Source organism: Pelophylax lessonae (genome assembly GCF_965119305.1).
Source record: "Pelophylax lessonae genome assembly, chromosome: 5".
Classification (NCBI taxonomy): domain Eukaryota; kingdom Metazoa; phylum Chordata; class Amphibia; order Anura; family Ranidae; genus Pelophylax; species Pelophylax lessonae.
In genome coordinates this window covers 416832194-416852716 of record NC_138772.1, presented here as the reverse complement: position 1 = coordinate 416852716, position 20523 = coordinate 416832194, and the positions used below count along the sequence as shown (strand labels likewise).

Sequence of the window (20523 nt, the reverse complement as noted above, 5' to 3'; positions counted from 1 at the left end):
AGGGAACTAACCAGATACGGATCCCTATCGAACTTTAAAATCAACTATAGTAAGTCGGAAGCGATGGGAGTGGGGGTGAGTGCGTCACTTCGGCGAACGCTACAGACAAATTTTTCCTTTCGTTGGACTAATAGAGCTCTACGCTACTTGGGCACTTATATTCCACCATGTCTATCCAGGGTTTATGATTTGAATTTTCCCCCTTTGATAGCAGAGACACGTACCCTTCTGGAAAAATGGCACACGGGCTTCCACTCGTGGTTTGGCAGATGTAATTTGATAAAGATGAATATTCTGCCTAAACATATCTATCTGATAAGAGCCTTACCGGTTCGGTTACCTGCTCGATACTTTCATCTGATTCATGCTCTATTTATCAAATTCGTCTGGGCAAAGTAAAGACCCCGCTTAGCGCGGAAGCAATTAACCTGGCCAAAAAAGCGCGGTGGTTTAGCTCTTCCGGATATGCAAAAATATTTTCAGGCAGCCCACCTGAGCAGGGTGGTTGACTGGTGTAGACATCATGCACTTAAATTATGGACTAGTATAGAACACCCCCACATCCAATCTGCTTACATCAAGATAGAAATATTCAAGCCTGTAAATGGTAATCACGATGTGATGGCCTGCTCACCGTCCTTACACAGGATCTGACCGTGTAGTTAATGGGTACGTTTCGGAATTCGACCAAGACCTCGATGACCACCAGGGAAACAGCGTGCCTGTGTACTGACACGTTTCGTCGTGTGCGACTTCAACAGAGGACACAGACACACTGCACACTGTTCCCTATATGTACCCTAACAAATTAGGACTGGTATTGCCCCTTTGTAATAACTCCTCCCCTTGGGGGGGGAGCTCGTGGTGCCTTTTTCGCGCCGAATAGTGCACTTCCGGTTTTCCCCCGAACCCGGAAGTGACGATTACTGTGTACCTACGATTTATTTTTGTAGTTTGTGTTATGTAATATTTTTTCTGCATAGCCGAGGAGTGTATCCACCTTTCAGGGAATTACCAATCCTACAGCGCATCAAATGTTCGTAAAAATCGAGGCCCGGACGCATCCTAGATGCTGACACTGCCTCGCCCCTTAATGACGTCGTGTCCGCTTCCGCAGCGGTACACAACTTCCGGGGCATGAGGCTACGGCGTACTGAAGTGCGCATCTCGGCCCTGACAGGGAATCACTTCCGCTGCGGTGGCCACATCCGGTTAGATAACCCGGATGTTGATGTCTGTGACACCGCTGCGTACACAGTAATGCCATGGCTGAAACGAAAAGGCATTTTACCGGCCCCACTCACGAATTGCTCTGCAATCTGTGTGTTCGATACACACAGAGTACATATGGGCATAAATATGACCTAGTCCTATTCTGTAACATACCGGGTGGTTAACAATATTCTTATTCATGGTAACAAACATTACACCAATTCCTACTTGCATCACAATAGGCATATGCCTCTATACAGATATGTCGGTGCAACATACATGTATACATTGAAATGCTACAAATTTTTTTCATTAAAAGGAAAAAAGATGCAACCTTGCACCACCCAAATCAGCAAATGCATCTATACATATATATGGGTACAACATACCACAATGCTACAGATTTGTTTCATTAAAATGTTAAAGGAAGAAAATGCAATCAAATTTTATATGTCACTATGTATCCAACATAAAATAGTAAGATTCATAAAATCAGTGATCCCAAATAATATATGAAGGAGCCCATAATAAAATTCATAAAATCTGTGATCCCAAATAATATATGAAGGAGCCCATAATAAATATATGTGTAGGTATATACTAAAATAGATATATATAAAATGTATATAAAAGGCATGTTAAATGACCGGGAGACCATGTGGATAAAAACAGGAGTAATTGCTAAAAAGTAATTAAAAAGGTGATAAAAACCTTAAAAATTACTTAAAAAACAATTTAAATCCAAATCCACATTTAAACCATTGGGAGTAAGAGCATTGGTCCGATAAATCCACTCGGTTTCTTTTTTGGAGAGCTCTCTAACTCGATTGGCTCCACGCCAAGAGTGAGGCATTTTCTCTATGCCCCAAAATTTTAGGCCCAATGGATCTATTTTGTGTTTTTCCCTAAAATGTAATGGGACGCTGTGTTCTCGGAATCCTATATTAATATTGTGGATATGTTCTGCAATTCGCACTCCCAATTTTATTTTCGCACGTCCAATGTACAACATGCCACATGGACATTCCATTCCGTATACCACATTTGTGGACATACAGGTTATAACCTCCTTTATCTCGAAGGACCGACCGTTTGCATTGGAAATAAAAGAGGTCAGGCCTCTAAAGTGCGTGTGCACCTGTCTACAAGCTTTGCAGCTTCTACAGGCGAAGAAACCGGGGGCCTTCCAGAACATTTTAGGGGCCTTTGGAAGGTCCAAGACCTTTTTGACAATTCTATCCCCTATACTGGGTGCCTTCCGGTAAATAAAAATGGGGGTGGGTGGTAAAACAGGTCCTAAAATCTTGTCCATCTTTAAAATCTCCCAATGTTTTTTAAAAATCTCCTCAAATTCGCGATATTGTACATTAAAATCCGTAATAAAACCCCATTGGTGTCTGTCATTAATCACTTTTTCTTTTGTGGCAAGACACTCATTGTGGGGGATGCTGAGTACTTCCTGCACCGTTATATCAATCAGATCTGCCTGATACGACACAACGTCATTAAGGGGCGAGGCAGTGTCAGCAGAGGACGCATCTAGGATGCGTCTGGGCCTCGATTTTTACAAACATTTGATGCGCTGTAGGATTGGTAATTCCCTGAAAGGTGGATACACTCCTCGGCTATGCAGAAAAAATATTACATAACACAAACTACAAAAATAAATCGTAGGTACACAGTAATCGTCACTTCCGGGATCGGGGAAAACCGGAAGTGCACTATTTGGCGCGAAAAAGGCACCACGAGCTCCCCCCCCAAGGGTAGGAGTTATTACAAAGGGGCAATACCAGTCCTAATTTGTTAGGGTACATATAGGGAACAGTGTGCAGTGTGTCTGTGTCCTCTGTTGAAGTCGCACACGACGAAACGCGTCAGTACACAGGCACGCTGTTTCCCTGGTGGTCATCGAGGTCTTGGTCGAATTCCGAAACTTACCCATTAACTACACGGTCAGATCCTGTGTAAGGACGGTGAGCAGGCCATCACATCGTGATTACTATTTACAGGCTTGAATATTTCTATCTTGATGTAAGCAGATTGGATGTGGGGGTTTTTTATGTGAAAGTGTGGGTACTAAATAAAGCTTCTTTGAAACGGTATCACACTATTGTGCCTCCTATCTTTCCTATCCTTTATGGTTATGAGCTGATCTCTGACTGAGACTGGTAAGCGGAGTCCTTCTGGTGAGAGCAGAGGTGGTCCGGAGTTTCAAGGGTCCAAGCAACCAATGCTTACAGGCACATTTTCATGTTATTTCTGGTGAGTGCCCACTCTTAAGGGGTCACTAATGGTGTGGTGAAGGCATATACCAGATTAAGCATTTCAGAACACCGAGAACACCGAATATTTGAGAAATAACTGGCTTGTTTGAATAGAGACTGTTTTGGCGGTATAACTCTCTTACATGAGGACTATATGATCAGGATATGTTGAATACATATTAAGCGCTGCTGAATGTGATTCATGCTGGACATTGCTAGTTTTAGTATTTATTACATTTCATTTTAGAATAAATAACCACTATTTGTAAATTTTAGATTGTGCCTTTTTGCAAAATGGTCAAAATCGAACATACGCAAAAATGGAAATATCCAAATCTCTCTAAAAATCTAGAGGTTTTCATTTTTCCTTTACAGCTTTTAGAGTTTGTTAAAGACCCCCCAAACCATATATTTTCTAAAAGCACATGACCTGTAGAAAAAAGAAAGGTGCTACTGATTTTAATGCCCTGCGATATTTGCACAAATTTTTTTAAAACAATATATTCACAAAAAATTCTCTAAAATCTTTTTTAGCAGATATAAACACAGCAAATTTTACAAAATTCCTGCTAAATATAAAAGCTTAACCTGTAAGGAGTTAATAAATAAATATTTCTCTATCGTTCATTGACGGACGCAGTCCTTTGATGCATATCAGTAGGATAATACCGCCCCCTACAGGAGTAGGACACTAGGCAGATAGAATTTCTGGCTACACCTATGAGCAGTCCCTGGGGGTATACCCTCTCTCTTCCTGCATAAGATGTCGTTTTTATTCTGCCTAGTCAGAAGTAAGGACCTAGTTCCTTGCTGGGATCTTTGGTCCTGGCATAGAAGTAATTTTATGTAGATTTTTTTTTAGCTAGTCTTTTTTTCCGCCAGACCTGCGGACAAGGCCCCGTCGGCCTGAAGGTGTGCCCTCACCCGTGACTGGGGTGGGGGGGACGCCTTTGCCGGTGCTCAGACTCGTGGCTGGCCCGAATCCCAGACAATTGGGTCCAGGAGGTTGTGCGGTCCATATACAAGATTTGAGTTTCGATCCGCTCCTCCGGTCAGGTTTTTCCCTTCCAATGTGCGCCTATCCCCGGATCGCTTGTGATCGCTCTATGGGGCAGTGCAGGACTTGCTACAGCAAGGAGTGATAGTGTCTGTTCCGCACGCGGTACGCTTTCATGGGTATTATTTTAACCTGTTTATGGTTCTGAAGAAGGAGGGCAAGGTGCGTCCGATCCTGGACTTAAAGGCACTGAATGTGTTTGTGTGCTGTCAAAAGTTCAAGATGGAAACTATTTGCATGGTGGTGGCCTCCCTACATCAGGGGGACTTCCTGGCCTAAATAGACATCAAGAATGCCTGCCTTCACATTCCAATCCGTGCTGCTCACCATCGGTTTCTCCGTTTTGCTGTGGGAGAGGATCACTATCAGTTTGTGGCTTAATCTTTGGTCTCACCTCCGCTCCTTGGGTCTTCACAAAGGTGTTGGCCTCGGTCCTGGCGTTGTTACGACAGTGGGGGATATCGGTCCTGGGTTACCTGGATGATCTGTTTCTCCCTGCGGAGTCTGTCGCGTTGCTGACGGAAAACTTGGGGGTCACCATGAGTATTCTGGAGGAGTTGGATCGTGAACCTTCAAAAGTCATCTCTGACCCCTTCCATGAGACTGGTCTATCTTGTCCTGACTTTGGACTCGTCCTCTGCCAGGGTGTTTCTTCCTCCGGAAAAGCTCCAGGCAGCGGTTCATTTCTTGATGTCCCACGACTGGCCGTCCCTTCAAACCTGTATGAGAGTACTAGGACTGATGGTGTCCTCCTTCGAGGCGGTCCCATTGGCTCAGTTCCACACGAGGGTTCTTCAAATGAAAATTCTTCTTAAATGGAACAAACACCCGAATTCTCTGGATTCTCGGATTCGGTTAAGCCGCAGGACCAGAGAGTCCCTGGTCTGGTGGCTTTGGTCCCCGATGCTTCAATCGGGGAAGTCCTTTCTACCTATATACTTGTCAATTGTCACCACGGATGCGAGTCTGTCCAAGTGGGGGGGTCCTCAATCAGGACTCGGCTCGGGGAAACTGGTCCCTGGAGGAATCTCGATTGCCGATTAATTTCCTGGAGCTGAGAGCGATCCGCCTTTTCCTGACCCACTGAACCGACCGTCTGGAGGATTGTCCAGTGCGCATTCAATCGGACAATGCCAAGGCCGTGGCTTACATTAATCACCAAGGGGGCACCAAGAGTGTCCTTGCGGCCCTGGAAGTGACAGACATTCTACATTGGGCGGAGCGCCATGTTACAGCTCTCTCCGCGGTCCTCTTTCCGGGAGTGGAAAATTGGCAGGTGGATTACCTCAGCCGCCAGGCCTTGGATGCAGGGGAGTGGTCCTGCATCCGGAGGTGATTCAGGAGTTGTGCCTTCGCTGGGGCACTCCGGACGTGGGGCATCTCAGATCAACAGGAAGGTACAGAGGTTTGTGGCCCACTCTAGGGACCCTCTGGCAGACGCCGCAGATGCGCTGGTGACCCCCTGGGGCCAGTACCAGCTGATGTATACCTTTCCTCCTCTCAAGTTGCTGCCAAGACTTCTTCGCAGGATAGAGGCAGAAGGGATTCCGGTCATTCTTGTGGCTCCAGACTGACCTCGGTACGCTGACCTGGTCAGGCTTGTCGCAGACACCCCATGGAGACTTCCTCTCAGGGAGGATCTACTGTCTCAGTGGCCTATCTTCCATCCTGCTTTACAGTCGCTGGCTTTGACAGCTTGGCTGTTGAAAGCCAGGTGCTGAAGGACAGGGGTTTGTCTGCTTCGGTGATTCCCACTCTGCTAAAAGCGAGGAAGGCGACTTCCAGGACAAATTATCGTCGTACGTGGAAGTCGTACATTACGTGGTGTGAGTCCCTTGGGACCCACCCTCACTCCTATTCTGTTGCTCGGATCTTGGCTTTCCTTCAACGGGGAGTTGATCAAAAGTTGGCCTTGAGTACTTTTAAGGGTCAGGTCTTGGCCCTGGCTATTTTCTTCCAGAGGCCATTGGCCACCCATTCCCTGGTTCTTAGCTTCATCCAGGAGAAGCGACACTTGGTACTTTGGTGCGACCTCGGCTAACGCCATGGGACCTTAATCTGGTGCTGTCGGTGCTCCAGAGGCCTCCCTTTGAGAATATTCGGGAGGTTCCCCTGCTTACCTTGTCTCAAAAGGTGGCTTTCTTGGTGGCTATTACTTCTGCGCGCAGGGTGTCGCGGCTGGCGGCGCTGTCCTGTTGTTCTCCCTATCTGATGGTTCACAAGTACAAGGTGGTACTTCGACCGGATCTGTCTTTCCTGCAGAAGGTGGTTTCCAGTTTTCACTTGAATGAGGACATCGTGTTACTTTCCTTGTGCTCTAAGCCTAAACATCCTAATTTGCTCTTCATACCCTGGATGTTGTTCGGGCGATTAGGGTGTATTTGGCGTCTACCGAGTCTTTTTGCAAGTCTGACTCGCTCTTTGTGCTCACAGATGGCTCGATGAAAGGGCTGCCTGCGTCTGCTACGACTATTTCCAGATGGATCAGACAGACAAGTGGTGCAGGCTTATTCCATTAAGGGTGAGGTTCCACCTTTCCCTGTCAAGGCGCACTCTACTCAGGCGCTTAGTGCTTCCTGGGCTTTTCGCCATCAGGCGTCTGTGCTTCAGGTGTGCAAGGTGGCGACCTGGTCATCCGTTCACACCTTTACCAAAGGTGGATGTGATGGCATCTGCGGATGCCTCCTTTGGCCGCAAGGTTTTGCAGGCTGTGGTTTAGGGGGCCCCTTGGCTTCCTTGAGGGTGTTTTTCTGTTTGTTTTCAGGTGGACCTCATCTGGTTGTTCTGATGAGTCCTGTGTTGCCTGGTTGGCCTTGGGGACTGTTTTTTATTCTGCTGTTCCCACCCCTCATTTGGGTACTGCTTTGGTACGTCCCTACTGATATGCATCAGAGGACTGCGTCCGTCAATGAACCATAGAGAACACTAGATTTCTCTTACGTCCTCCGACAGTCGCCACCCACTCATACAGTCTTCACTTATGGGTATTGACTTCATCTCCACAGGAGTTTCTAGGCATAAGACTTGTAAAAGAACAATACATCTACATAGTCACACCCATGGGGGCTGTCCTTCTAGTCCAATACCCCCCTGCAATAGCCATCCCAATTCAGTTTGTCTTCTGCCTAGCTTCAATAGTGGATAGGCTTCCCTGTGCTGAGGCTACAGTCTCAGCCTTTTCTCTTTTTCTTTTATGATTTATTTTCAAAAGATGTAATTTTTTCTTTACATTGCTAGCTGTTTATTTTATCAGCACTGGTTAGTGGATCTTCGGATGAAGACGGCGTCTGTGGAGCCGGGAATCGGACTGCCCGTCCTGGTTCTCCAGGATAGAGGGTCAGATGGAATCCCAGCCTGCCCTCGAGCTTTTTGCAGGCTATGTGTTCGCCCTGGCCTCACAAACGACCCATCCCTGTCTATCTGGGATGCAGCCATGTGAGGTGTGAGGTGGCTACCTCACTGGACACAGCATAGGTTCGTCCGTGCACTAATGGTGTCCTGCGTTTTGGCTCGCGCCACTCCCCTGCCATCTGAAGGTGGGCGGTTTCCCGCTTGATATGAGGCACCCCACGCCATCGGGTACAGGTAAGTACATTCTATGTGGGGCCTCTGTCTGGGGTCGGCAGTCATGTGTGTCTGTGCGTTTTGGGCTCCCTGGTCCCGGTCCCTGCGGGGGGGGGTTTTTCTCTCACAGCAGCGCTGTGTGGGGTTTTTGGGGGTCCCTCTCCTAATGTCACTTTAGGGTGCTTGGGGATGCAGACACATGCGGCGACCGCTGCGGGGTTAAAAACCGCCGGTCCGCCATTTTAAGTGTGGGCAGCATGTCTGGCTTCACTCTGGGCGCTCATACAGCATGCTATGTTGTGTATTTTCGCACCTAACGGCGCCATCTTGTGTGTGGCAAACGATAATTCCGAGCACAGGTCGGCGGCCATCTTGCTGAAGCCTCCCATTAGTTTACATGGGCATCCATTTTTCCTTAGCCTGCAGCTTAGTTCAGGCTTCAGCGGTGACATCACTTCCTCCTTTCTCACAGAGCCGACCGAAGAAGCTGGTAACACACTGTGGGGTGTCTGTCCTGCTGTTCCTTTCTTATCCTGCCTTGTGCACTCTTCCTGGTCAGTTTTGTCCCTGCGGGGGGGTCTGTGTGTCACAGTCTCGATAGCGGTGTGCTGTGGGGTCCGCAAAGGGACAGTTAAAAAAAAAAATAATAACTTTTTATTCCTGCAATGGAATCCCAGGACAGCAAGTTTCCTCCAGCTTTGGTGGGGGATTCAGGGTCCTCTGAATTCTCTACAGTTATTAATTTGGCTGCTGTTGTGGCAACTTTGGTGTCAAAAATGGATGTGCTGATGTCTGAACGTGCTGCTTTTCTTCTGATTCTGAGTGTGATATGGTTGCTGTAGGTAGCGTGGCCCTTTCGGTGTCTCGCTCTTCTCAGGACCCGCAAGAGTCTGAGGGGGAGGCGGAGGTTGCAGGGGTGGATGACTCACCCCCACCCCCCCCCCCCCGGGTCGCCCGAGGAACGCACAGCTATGGATGAGTTGATCCTAGCAGTAAAGGAAACACTACTTTTGGAGGATGAGCCTACTTCTCCGGGCGTTGTGTCCTCTTTTGGACACACAGGACCCGCAAGACGGCGCAGGTTTTTCCTTGTCCCGCAGAGTTTCACCATGAGGTGAATGAGCTATGGCGTAATTTAAAACACACTTTCGTGGTGCATAAGAAGTTTCAACTTCTCTACCCTTTTGCGGCCACTACAATGGCGCGCTGGTGTGTGCCTCCTCAAGTGGATCACACGGTGGCCAGATTGAATAAATCTACCCTGCTCCCTGCCGAGGACTCTCCGGTGTTTAGGGACCCTACGGATAGGAGGCTGGAATCTCTTGCCCGACACGCCTACATGGTGGCGGGTTCCATGCTCAAGCCTATTTTTGCCTCTGTGATGGTGGCTCAGGCTGTGGCGGATTGGACCAAGGTGCTCAAACGCACCCTTGTGGCTGATTCTGCCCCTCCCACTACTGTGGAGATGGTGGATCAGATCTACCGCGGAGTCATGTATTTGTGCGATGCGGCTCTAAATGAGGCCCCTTTGGCGATACGCTTGTCCAGTGTCGATCTGATTAACCGTTGCTTAATCCGGTTGAAATGTTGGTCGGCTGACCAAAAATCAAGGAAGACGGTGGCTGATACCCCCTATGCGTGGTCTCGCCTTTTTGGGGAATCCCTAGATGAATTGGTTAAAGGAGTCACTGGGGGTAAGAGCACTTTGCTGCCCCAGAACCCTAAGGGTAAGTTTTTCCGCGGTAAGCTGGCCCCCTCCTACTCAGAGGTCCTTTCGTGCCTTCAAGGTGCAGAACAAGGGAAAACCCTTCAAGGGCCAAGGTGGCCAGAAAAAGCCCTGCTTTGGCAAACAAAAATCTGACCAGGCCGGTGCGGCGGCTCAGTCCGCCTCTGCCTGAAGGGGCACCCTCACCCGTTTCAGGGGTGGGGGGACGTCTGCGCGGTTTCCTCCAACCTTGGCTGCTCCGGATCACGGACAGGTGGGTTCAGGAAATCATTCGGTCAGGGTACAAGATCGAATTTCTTTCACAGCCAGCGAACAGATTCTTTCGCTCAAATCTGGGGCGGTTACAGGACCTACATCAAGCGGTGCAGGATCTTCTTGCTCAGGGGGTGATCGTCCCGGTGCCTCATCGGGACAGGTTTTGGGGTTTTTATTCGAATCTGTTCACCATGCCCAGAAAGGAGGGCAAAGTGCGTCCGACGCTGAACCGCTTTGTGCGCGTTCGAAAGTTCCGCATGGAATCACTCTGCTCGGTGGTGGCCTCCCTAAATCTGGGGGAGTTTCTGGCCTCTATAGACCTGAAGGATGCGTATCTACACATCCCCATTTTCGAGGGTCATCGGAGGTACCTCCGATTCGCTATCGCGGAGGAACATTACCAGTTTGTGGCGTTGCCTTTCGGTCTCGCTTCGGCTCCAAGGGTCTTTACCAAAGTGTTGGCGCCTGTTCTGGGCCTGTTGCGGGCACAGGGCATTGCGGTCTTGTGATATCTGGACGATCTCCTGTTAAGATCGAGTGCCAGCCAGAGCCTGCTGCGCGATCTGTCCACTACGGTCCAGACGCTTCAGGAGTTAGGTTGGACAATCAACATCCAGAAGTCGACCTTGTCGCCTTCGGTTCGTCTCCAGTATCTGGGAATGGTTCTGGACTCTGCTCAAGCAAAGGTGTTCTTGCCGGAGGACAAGCTCTGGACCCTACAGAACGAGGTCAGGTCCCTCAGGGAAAACAAATCCTCGTCACTCAGGACCTGTATGCAGTCCCTGGGGTTGATGGTGTCGGCCTTCGAGGCGATACCATTTGCACAATTTCACATGCGCTCTCTTCAATCGGAGATCCTGGCCAGGTGGGACAGACTGCCTCAGTCCTTGGACCTGAGAGTGTCCCTGAGTCGCCAAACCAGAATGGATCTCTTGTGGTGGCTCCCGTCCCCGGCGGTGTCGGACGGCAAATCCTTCCGGCCGATTCTGTGGACAGTAGTGACCACGGATGCCAGCATGTCGGGCTGGGATGGAGTCCTGGGCAACCTGTCTGCCCAGGGCACTTGGTCAGAGGAGGAATCCTCCCTTCCGATAAACATTTTGGAATTGAGAGCGATCAGGCGGTGCCTGATCCATTGAAAGGATCGTCTTCAGGGCCGTCCTGTACGGGTGCAGATGGACAATGCCACTGCGGTGGCGTACATCAATCACTAAGGGGGCACCATGAGTGCCCGAGCTCCCAGGGAGTGACCAGCATTCTGTCTTGGGCCGAGACTCATGTCCCGACGATATCGGCAGTTCACATTCCGGGTGTGGAGAATTGGCAGGCCGACTATCTGAGCCGCCAGTCCCTGGATCAGGGGGAATGGTCCCTACACCAGGAGGTGTTTCAAATGCTGTGTGCGAAGTGGGGATCCCCGGATGTGGATCTGTTTGCGTCTCGGGTAAACCACAAGGTGGAAAGGTTAGTGGCAAGAACGCGTGATCCTCTGGCAGACGCCTCGGATGCGCTGGTGGTGCCTTGGCGTCAGTATCTACTGATCTATGCCTTTCCTCCGATTCAATTGTTGTCCAGCTTCCTTCGCAGGTTGGCCTCGGAACAATCGTTGGTGATTCTGGTGGCGCCGGACTGGCCTCGCCGATCCTGGTACGCAGACATCGTTCACCTGGCCGTAGAGCCTTAGTGGCGGCTGCCAATGCGAGAAGATCTACTGTCTCAAGGACCGATCTTCCGTCCTGCTTTACAGTCGATGGCTTTAACGGCATGGCTGTTGAGAGCCAGGTCCTGAGAGACAGGGGTCTCTCCTCAGAGGTCATTCTTACTTTAAGGCTAGAAAAGCCTCTTCTGGTAAGATTTATTACCGTACATGGAAAGCTTATTTTGCCTGGTGTGAGTCCAGGGGCTTCTCTCCTCGATCATACTCGGTGGCGAGAATGTTGGCTTTCCTTCAGACGGGTGTGGACCAGCGCCTTGCGTAGGACACGATTAAGGGCCAGCTCTCTGCTCTGGCTGTTCTTTTCCAGCGCCCTGTGGCATCTAATTCCTTGATTCACACCTTTATTCAAGGTGTGCGTCACCTGGCTCCTCCTAGAAGGGAGCCCTTACCTCCATGGGACTTGAACTTACACGGTTCTGTCCGTGTTGCAGCGTTCCCCTTTTGAAAACATCAGGGAACTTTCGTTGCCCATGCTCTCTAAGAAGGTTGCTTTCCTGGTAGCGATCACTTCTGCTCGCAGAATGTCAGAGTTAGCGGCGTTGTCTTGCCGCTCCCCTTACCTGGTGGTTCATAGAGATAAGGGCTCCCCTTACCTGGTGGTTCATAGAGATAAGGTGGTCTTGCGACCTAATCCGTCCTTTTTGCCTAAGGTGGTTTCAGAATTCCACCTGAATGAGGACATTGTTTTGCCTTCGCTTTGTGCGAATCCTAAGCATCCAAAGGAGGTTGCCTTGCATTCCTTGGATGTTGTCCGGGCGATCAGGGTTTACCTGTCTTTGACTGAATCCTTTCGGAAATCGGATTCTCTCTTTTGTCCTTTCTGAGGGACCTCGGAAGGGTGTGGCTGCGTCTGCAGCAACCATTGCCAAATGGATCAGACAGACTATTGTACAGGCTTACTCGTTGCGGGAACGGGTTCCTCCCTTCCCTGTCAAGGCGCACTCTACCAGGTCGGTGAGTACGTCCTGGGCCTATCGGCATCTGGCTTCGGTGGCCCAGGTGTGCAAGGCTGTGACTTGGTCGTCGGTGCACACTTTCTCAAAGTTCTACAAAATTGATGTTCTGGCATCAGCTGATGCATCCTTTAGCCGCAAAGTTCTCTGTGCGGCAGTTCCTTAGGGAATCCTGTTTTTCGTACGGGTTCCTAGCTGTTGGGGTTGTTTTCCCCTTGGTTATATGTTTTCCTGGGTTGTTGCTCGTGTTGAGCCCTTTTTTGTTACCCAGAAGGTTACCTTCTTGTACATGTAAGGTTCCTTTCTCTGATGTGGGTACTGCGTTGTTTTTCTGGCGGTTGCGTTGCCCACCCCTCATGTCTACACTGCTTTGGGACGTCCCCATAAGTGAAGACTGTATGAGTGGGCGGCGACTGTCGGAGGACGTAAGAGAAAACTGAATTTTTGTAAAATCTTACCATAAAATTCCTTTCTCTGAGTCCTCCGACAGTCGCCGCCCCCACCCCTTTTTTTGGGGTCCTTTGTTATACACTTTCACTGCTTGCGACCAAACTGAATTGGGATGGCTATTGCAGGGGGGTATTGGACTAGGACAGCCCCCATGGGTGTGACTATGTAGATTTATTGTTCTTTTACAAGTCTTATGCCTAGAAACTCCTGTGGAGCGGAAGTCAATACCCATAAGTGAAGACTGTATGAGTGGGCGGCGACTGTCGGAGGACTCAGAGAAAGGAATTTTACGGTAAGATTTTACAAAAATTCAGTTTTTTGGCTTACTGTAAAATCCTTTTCTTTTTGGTTCATTGACCTGCAATTCCCACCCCTAATTTTTTGAGTGGATTGGTGTACTTTTTTCTGACACTGTTTTGATTCAAAAGTGGCATCCTATGCAGGAAGAGAGAGGGTATACCCCCAGGGTCTGCCCATAGGCGTAGCCAGAAATTCTTTCTGCCTAGTGTCCTACTCCTGTAGGGGGCGGTGTTACCCTACTGATATGCATCAGAGGACTGCGTCCGTCAATGAACCTAAGAGAAAAGGATTTCACGGTAGGTCAAAAATCCAGTTTTTTAATTTTTAAATTACGCCTTTTTTGAAAAATGGTGAAACCTGAACATACGCAAAAATGTAAATAATCACATTTCTCTAAAAATCTGAAGATTTTCATTATTCCCTTACAGCTTTCAGAGATTGTTAAAGAGTCCCCAAACCATATATTTCCTGAAAGCATAAGACCAGTAGAAAAAAAGGAAGGTGCTACTGATTTGTAAGCCCCCCACGTATTTGCACAAATGTTTACCAAAGCAATATTTTCGCTAAAAATACACTAAAATTTTTCTTGGCAGAACAAACACAGCAAATTTTACAAAATTCCTGCTAAATATAAAAGTTTAACCTGTATCTTATAATGAATAACAAATGAAAGCAGTCCACCGGGTTACAAACATCTGATTACAAACGACTCATACTTACAAACTGAGGGAAACAACAGGAAGTGAGAGGAAATCTACCCCTAGGAAGAGAAATTAATTCCTGTAAGAGTTATCATGGGAAAAAGATGTCTCCACTGGAGCTATATCACCAATCCTCGTTTCCAAAACAACCCAAAAATTTCAAAATCCAATTGTTACATTGTGAAATCTTCTAAACAGGGGCACAGATAGCAAAACAAACAATACAGGGGTGTTAACCCTTCCTTATGTTATCCAGAAAAAACATAGAAATTATTTTTTTGCTGGAGCTACACTTAAAAATGTACCTGTTCCGACTTACAAATTCAAATTAAGAACAAACTGACCGACCCTATCTTGTTTGTAACCCAGGGACTTGCCTGTATTTGTAAACTTTCAGCTTTCAGAGTTTTTGAAAGACCCCCCCAAACTATACATTTTCTGAAAGCAGTAGAATAAATGGAAGGTGCTACTGATTTTTAAGGCCCCGCGATATTTGCGCAAACGTTTACCAAAACAAAATTTTTGGTTAAAAAAATGCACTAAAATCATTATTCGCAGATACAAACACAGAAAATTTTACAAAATTCCTGCTAAGTTCCTTCTAAAAATAAAAGCGAAACCTATATTGAGTTAATAAGTAACAAATATTTGTAAATTTTAATTTGCGCCTTTTTAAGAAATAGTGAAAATTGGACATACGCCAAAAGTGCTCTAAAATCTGGAGGTTTTCCTTTTTCACTTACAGCTTTCAGAGTTTTTAAAAGATCCCCCAAACCATATATTTTCATGGCCAGTAGAATAAAAAAAGAAGGTGCTACTGATTTTTATGGCACCACGTTATTTGTGCAAATGTTTATCAAAAACATTATTTTTGCTAAAAATACACTAAAATTATTAATACTGGATTCATACAAGGCAAAATTCCTACTAAATATAAAAGGTAAAACTGTATTGAGTTAATCAATAACAAATATTTGTACATTTTAAATTGTACCTTTTTGTGAAACGGTGAGAACTGAAGGTACGCAAAACTGTAAATAAAAACATTTTATTCCAAAAATCCGGAGGTTACCATTTTTCACTTACAGCTTTCTGAATTTGAAAAGACCCCTCAAACCATACATTTCTGAAAGAACACGACCTGTAGAAAAAAAAAAAAAGCTACTGATTTTTTGTGCCCCGCAATAATTGCTCTAATGTTCATCATATCGCTATTTTCACTAAAAATACACTAAAATCATTAATAGTACACATAAACACAATATAGGTTACAAAACTCCTGCTAAATTACTACTAAAGCATCATTCACATGTGGAGTACTAAAGTGTACGCCCATGGAAGGCCATGTTTACCCGCACAGGGATGCACAGCTGTTCCGTGCATCCCCGTACAGGCAGTCCCATTTATGTAAATTGGGATGCAACGGCTGCACAGTCATAGCTGCTGTTGACATCCGTGTGGGTGCACGACCCCGAATGCAGACAGTGTGAGCAGGAACATGCACACGGACCTTCATGGATGTCACATTGGAAGCAACGGCTCTGTTCGTGCAGTTGCTACATCCCAAATTACATCAATGGGACTGCCTACACAGAGATGCATGGAACAGCTGTGCCTCCCTGTGTAGGTAAACATGGCCCTCCAAAGCCTTAGGTCCCTTTCACAAAAGCCGACCGATTGGGTCCGCCTGTCTGTTTTTCAGGCGGGCCCAATCGGACCACTCATTGTTCTCTATGGAGAGGTTGATGTGTCCATGTTTCATGTGTCCGTTTACACCCGCCTTTATCCGATCTGTTCCACTAGAAACAGATGGATGGGGATACCATTCCCCATCCATCTAGCAGGTCGTATCGAATGGAAAGAGATAGGTGGTCCCTTTCTATCCGACCGCCCATTAGAGAACAGTGGGCTGTGTCCGTGTCCGCTCTGCATCAGCGGAGTTTACGCAGACCTGTCATCTGACTGCTCAGCAGGGATCAGCAGACAGGTCTAAGAACAAACAAGGCACCCAGATAAAGTAGCTTAACCACTTCCCGCCCACCCTATAGCAGATTGACGGCGGGAATGTGGTTGTATTATCCTGACCGGACATCATATGACGGCGGCAGGATAATACAGCTCTGCGCGCCCTCCGGGGGAGCGTAGAGCGGCGATCGGTGATGCGGGGTGTCACCTGACACCCTGCATCTCCGATCTCGGTAAACTGACTGTCCAATCACGGCTGGTCACATAGTAAACAGGAAGAGCCGTTGATCGGCTTTCCTTAGTTCGTGCCTGACAGGCACGAGTAAAGGAGCGCCGATCGGCGGCTCCCCTGACTGGGGGGGGGGGGTCGGCACTGGTAATCAGATCATTGATTACCAGTGCAGACCCTCGGGGGGGGGGTGCCACTAGAACCACCAGGGATGCCCACCCATGACCCCAGGGATGCCCAACATGACCCCAGGGATGGCCACCAGGGATGGCAATCAGGGCTCAGGGAGCCCCCCATTGCCCTCCCCATCAGTGCTGCCTGCCAGTGCCCTCCCTATCAGTGCTGCCCACCAGTACCCATCATTGCCATCTATCAGTGTCGCCTACCAGTGCCCATTAGTGCCCATCAGTGCCCCCTACCAGTGCCCATTAGTGCCCATCAGTGCCACCCATCAGTGCCGCCTATCAGTGCCCATCAGTGCCGCCTATCAGTGCCCATCAATGCCACCTATCAGTGCCCACCAATGCTGCATATCAGTGCCACATATCAGTGCCACCCCATCAGTGTCTGTCAGTGCAGTCTCATCAGTGCTCATTAGTGAAAGAAAAAGCTTATTTATTTACAAAATTGTATAACATAAACAAAATAACTTTTTTTTTTTTTTTTCAAACTTTTCGGTCTTTTTTTATTTGTTTAGCAAAAAGGAAAAAACCCAGAGATTATAAAATACCACCAAAATAAATCTCTATTTGTGGGGGGAAAAGGACATAAATTTGGTTTAGGTACAGAGTTGCATGACCGCACAATTGTCATTCAAAATGCAACAGCGCTAAAAGGGGAAAATTGGCCTGGGCAGGAAGGGGGTGAAAGTGCCCGGTATTGAAGTGGTTAAAGAGCCATCAAGGATTGGTTACGGAGTAAAAAGGTTATAAAGAACAGCAAATATTGTAACAAGATAATTTAATAGATTTTAATAAAGCTACAAATTAGCCAAATTTGCTCAGTAAATCACAAGGAAAAACCTACCTACCATCACCATAAAAAATGACAACGTTGTCTCAAAATAAATTAAAAAACACCATACACACACTGGGCACAACCAATCCACATATAAAACAACTCAAAATCAAATATATGATGTCGCTATAGGGCAATAATCCAGTAAGGAGTGCATTATATACACCTAATGAGACTCATCGAAGGCTGCAGCAAATAAAGGGTAAGTCAATCTGTGAACTCAATGCTGAATAGTGTAACCTGTATCCCTAACAATGCTGCAGCAATGGACTGAGTCACCAGGAGATCACCACATATATAGGGTTAATTTTACACTGGAATCTGTTGAATTAAAGCCCAATGGATAAATCCGTGGAATAGTCCAGACGTGAAAATCACTGTAAAGACACTGAGCTGTAAAATTAAACCAGATGACCACCATGTATTAAGCAGTTGTAAAGGATCAAAGCAGCAATCACATGAAGTGGCAGGTAAGCAGCAGTGAGTATTGCAACATGAGATAATGTGATATCATCTGCAGACAACAGCCGTGAAACAGACAGTAGATAATCATCAAAGGTGTTAGCAGCAAAGAGTAGCAGACAGACAGTGCTGAGCCTATCGGAGCAGCGGGAGCAGAGGCACCAGGCAAACAGTGTAAGAATTCCAACATGGGACAATCATCTGCAATTTGATAGGTGCAACAGAAGTAGGTATGGAGTGGAGGAGTCTGTGGAATTATCATAAAGGTCAATGAGTGAAAGTACATGACATGACAGTATAGGCCAAACTCAACACTCCATAGGTGATCCCAGCAATCCAATTGTAAAAAAGCCGATCTCGTAATACAGCAACAGGTAAACAGACACACTTGCCTCAAACCTGTTTTCAAATCCCTGGCAGATCTGGATATCTCTCATAATGGCTAAAATAATATAGTGAAAAAATAATAATAATATCTCACTTTGCAGCGCTCAAATAAATGTGCATATACAATTACCCAACATATATAATGTGATAACGTGTGTATAATGCAACAAACCAAAACAAGTGTTATAAATATTGAAATTTTCACTGTGAATGTCTTGATAGACAAAAAATAAGTCCAAGCAATAGTCCAGTGAAAGATAATCCAATAAAAAGAAGAAAGGTGAAAAACATTGATAATATGACGATCCAGTGAAATTCCAGTGCCAACTGAATAGAGACACACCAAAAGGGTCCACCACCTCTGTGCTCCACTCCCCTCAGCCAGAATACTCACCCCCACTTATTGCCCTCCACTCTCATCGATCAGGCTGATCAAGCTTAAGAATTCCACCAAGGCACAGGATGCAAGAAATATTGGGTTCCTGGTAACTGACAAGCTACCACTCCGCTCGGTGTTCAATGGAGCATCCAGGAGTCTTTGGTGGGATATCATAGGTCTAAACAGATCCCCATATCTCTTTTTTTGAGACAGAGCAGCATTTTACATTAATAAGGAGTCTATATAGAGATTCCTTATCCATTCATAAACTGACACATAGTAAACACTCGGTTTACTATGCTCAGCTGTCAGTGGACACAGGAGCGATCTGTAGTAATCGCTGCCTATGTCCACTGTACTACAGGGAGGTGGCTGGTAAACACATGTTTACCAAGCAATATATCACTCAGAACTGGCAGGTAATGTATGAGTCAGCGCTCACTGACCGCTATAAGGTGGACCATAAGGGATCAATGAGAGCGGGGGGGGGGGGGTCTCTTGCTAGTTCCGTGAGAGCTGGAGATGCTGCCAGTTATCCATTTGACGGGTCCTGGCTTATCCCCACAGCAGTTTTCTCATCCCTCGTGATGGCTGGCTGCTTGATTGGTGTTCAACATCCACCCTGTGTGCAGCTTGCAAGATACTTTTATGTAAGTGTATCTGAATAAAGTGCTACTTGTTTCTACTATCACACTGACCTAGGTGCCCTCTTTTTGCTGTTTTTGTACATGTTTACTAAGCCCCTGCTTCACCGCCCCCCCATGTTCTCAGCCTGACAGCTCGCCAGAGCTGAATGCCGGTCAGCAGCTGCAGGTGGCGAGAGGGGAAGGAGGGTTGCCGCCAGAGCAGGCATGGATCCGAGGTACGGGGGGGTTGATGAGTGATGAAGGGGGCATATCTGGATCCCCTCTAAGCCCCTGTTGGACTTGAGGCCGGCAGGAGTGGCAGAGGAGGGATGCTGAATTCTGAGGGTAGCTGCAGAGGTACCGGTTTGCGGGAGGGTCAGATCAGGTGTTGAGGGAGGAAATCAGTGCTGTGTGGGATGAAGGGAATAGGAAAGGAAAGTGGGGAGAGCAGTTTTTTTTAGAAGAAAGAGAGCGGAGGGAGGTGGAGAGGCTGGGGACAGGGAAGCCGCGGCATGGGGGTGCGGTCACATTTGAGGTAAATAACTCTAACCAGATTGTACTCCGCTGTTCAGAGTTATAGAATTGTTCAGCAGAGTCTGCTGAACAATTTATTTGTAAGAATATGGTCATTGAAGTGACCATGAGCTTATAGCAGAAGAAGAAATGAGGTCCGTATGGACCTGGCCAGCTGCAAGCAGTGCTGTATGTCCGTACGCCGTACAGACCTGGCCATAAAAAGATAATCCAAGTGACCTTCTTCCTATCATCTTGGCTTTTGTCTTTCCTACCAGACAGCAATGTTTATTATATTTTTAAAGCTTCATTCTCTAAAATGTACCTACTTTTTTTTTTCCTTTTATAGAACAACTTTTCTGTTGCAATGAAGCTTTTGAAAGATCTTCACCATGAATCTAAAACGAATGAAGACTGGTTGATGAAATGGGTTCACAGCTACTGTAGCTACAGTCACAGCCGCAGCCAGAGCCAAAGCTGTCCTGAGCAGATACTTACTGTACTAAAAACAATCTCCTTACTTGGTAAGAACTGTGCTATGTGGTATGGTATGGCATAGCGTTATACAAAAGATGTGTAGGAAGACTTTGTTTTTAAAGATAAACTTGTGGCAGATCATTAATAATTAGTAGGGTTGCACCGATACCGGGTTTTACTGATGAGTACCAATACCTTGGGTCAAGTACTCACCGATACCAAGTGCGATACATTTGTAGTGCGATTTGAGCCCAAAGAAAATGAATGGG

At 47.0% G+C, this 20523-nt stretch overlaps 1 protein-coding gene across 1 annotated transcript in view; it reads left to right on the top strand.

The window, feature by feature from the left end:
* PRKDC (protein kinase, DNA-activated, catalytic subunit) overlaps positions 1-20523 on the top strand; it is a 1165045-nt gene that overhangs the window by 882744 nt on the left and 261778 nt on the right. Inside the window, exon 70 of the mRNA XM_082258689.1 lies at positions 20127-20301. Coding sequence (XP_082114815.1) covers positions 20127-20301 — 175 coding nt within the window. The remainder of the gene's footprint in view (positions 1-20126; positions 20302-20523) is intronic.